This window comes from Austrofundulus limnaeus, unplaced genomic scaffold, assembly GCF_001266775.1.
Source record: "Austrofundulus limnaeus strain Quisiro unplaced genomic scaffold, Austrofundulus_limnaeus-1.0 Scaffold1671, whole genome shotgun sequence".
Taxonomy (NCBI): Eukaryota; Metazoa; Chordata; class Actinopteri; order Cyprinodontiformes; family Rivulidae; genus Austrofundulus; species Austrofundulus limnaeus.
Window position 1 is genome coordinate 65,398 of NW_013954073.1, and position 1,716 is coordinate 67,113.

The 1,716-nt window shown below is 50.1% G+C and overlaps 1 protein-coding gene across 1 annotated transcript in view; it reads right to left on the reverse strand.

Annotated features, from left to right (window-relative positions):
- lcp2a (lymphocyte cytosolic protein 2a) overlaps nucleotides 1-1,478 on the reverse strand; it is a gene marked incomplete at its 5' end in the record, with an annotated part of 20,206 nt that extends 18,728 nt beyond the window's left edge. Inside the window, 1 exon segment of the mRNA XM_014033234.1 lies at nucleotides 1,249-1,478. Within this exon segment, the coding sequence (XP_013888688.1) occupies nucleotides 1,249-1,478 (230 nt within the window).
- Between the last annotated feature and the right edge of the window lie 238 nt (nucleotides 1,479-1,716).

Here is a 1,716-nt window from a genome sequence, read left to right on the forward strand (position 1 = left end):
AGAGTCTACAGGTCTCAGAGGGTCTAAGGTCAGAGTCTACAGGTCTCAGGGGGTCAAAGGTCAGATTCTACAGGTCTCAGAGGGTCAAAGGTCAGATTCTACAGGTCTCAGAGGGTCAAAGGTCAAAGTCTACAGGTCTCAGAGGGTCAAAGGTCAGAGTCAACAGGTCTCAGAGGGTCAAAGGTCAGAGTCTACAGGTCTCAGAGAGTCAAAGTCTACAGGTCTCAGAGGGTCCAAGATCAGACTCTACAGGTCTCAGAGGGTCAAAGGTCAGAGTCTACAGGTCTCAGAGGGTCAAAGGTCAGAGTCTACAGGTCTCAGATTGTCAAAGACAAGAATCTACAGATCTCAGAGGGTCAAAGGTCAAAATATACAGGTCTCAGAGGGTCAAAGGTCAGAGTCTACAGGTCTCAGAGGGTCAAAGGTCAGAGTCTACAGGTCTCAGAGGGTCAAAGGTCAAAATATACAGGTCTCAGAGGGTCAAAGGTCAGAGTCTACAGGTCTCAGAGGGTCAAAGGTCTGAATCTACAGGTCTCAGGGGGCCAAAGATCAGACTCTACAGGTCTCAGAGGGTCAAAGGTCAGAGTCTACAGGTCTCAGGGGGCCAAAGGTCAGAGTCTACAGGTCTCAGAGGGTCCAAGACAAGAATCTACATGTCTCAGTCTGAAGATAGTTTGGACATCTGAGTGGACCCGTCTGTTGTAGACTAAAGGACTCAAGGTGCTACAACGGTTCAATCAGAGACCAGAACAGAACCTGGACCTGACTGGACCCCTGTGATGGTCCTTCAGAGACCTAAGTAGAAGCTAATGATGGAAAGAGGAGTGGGTCAAAAATCCTCCAGCACCATGAGAGACTGACTCAGCACCTGTGAGGGTTCTGCTGCAGGCTGCTGGATCAGGACCGGACTCTTTAGACCTGTTGCTCAGGATATTTTCACTTTCAGAGTCTCGTCAACAACTATGTTACTAGAACGAGCACTTCCTGTTTCTGGCGTTAGCAGAACGAGCACTTCCTGTTTGTGGCGTTATCTCGCAGCTCTCAGAAAACCATTCAAGAGATCAGTACCAGGAAACCCTGGACCAGACCTTAACCTGTCCTCTATCTGTTGTCTGAGACTGGACCCTGGCTTCGGTTCTTGTTCAGTCAAGTCCTTCGTTTGTTTGGTGACTTTGGGACTGTGGTGGTCCATGAAGGACCAGGTCTCAGAGTCTGGAACCAGAGACATAAAAAGGACAGAAGTCTCACCGTCTTTAGGTAGTCTGCCAGCTGCTGAGGACTCCAGCCCATCACCTCTGTCCTGCAGGGGACACGCTCCAAACTCATCGTCTGTCCAGATGCTGTCCCAACGTGAACCGTATCTACGCTCTGACGARAGACCCCAACATCTGAGTCAACGAGTCCAACAGAGCCAGTCTTTAGACCCTGGAGGTCTGTCTGGGCCTGCCACCTGACAGGTCTCGGTTCTTCTCTTCTTCCTGAATGAAAGACAAACTTTTCTTCAAGAAAACCTCTGAGCTGTCAAATGTCTTCTGTCCTTCCTCAGACCAGTCCAGACCTGTCCCCTCAGGTCTCTGTGGATGAAGAGGAGCAGAAACCACCGAGACGAGTCCCCAGAACCAAAATGGCTTCCTCCTTTCTGTCTTCCTCTCCTTCAGCGTGTCTCTCTTCACTCCCTCCCTCTTTCTTTGAGGAAGTGTCAGCATCCTTCTCCCC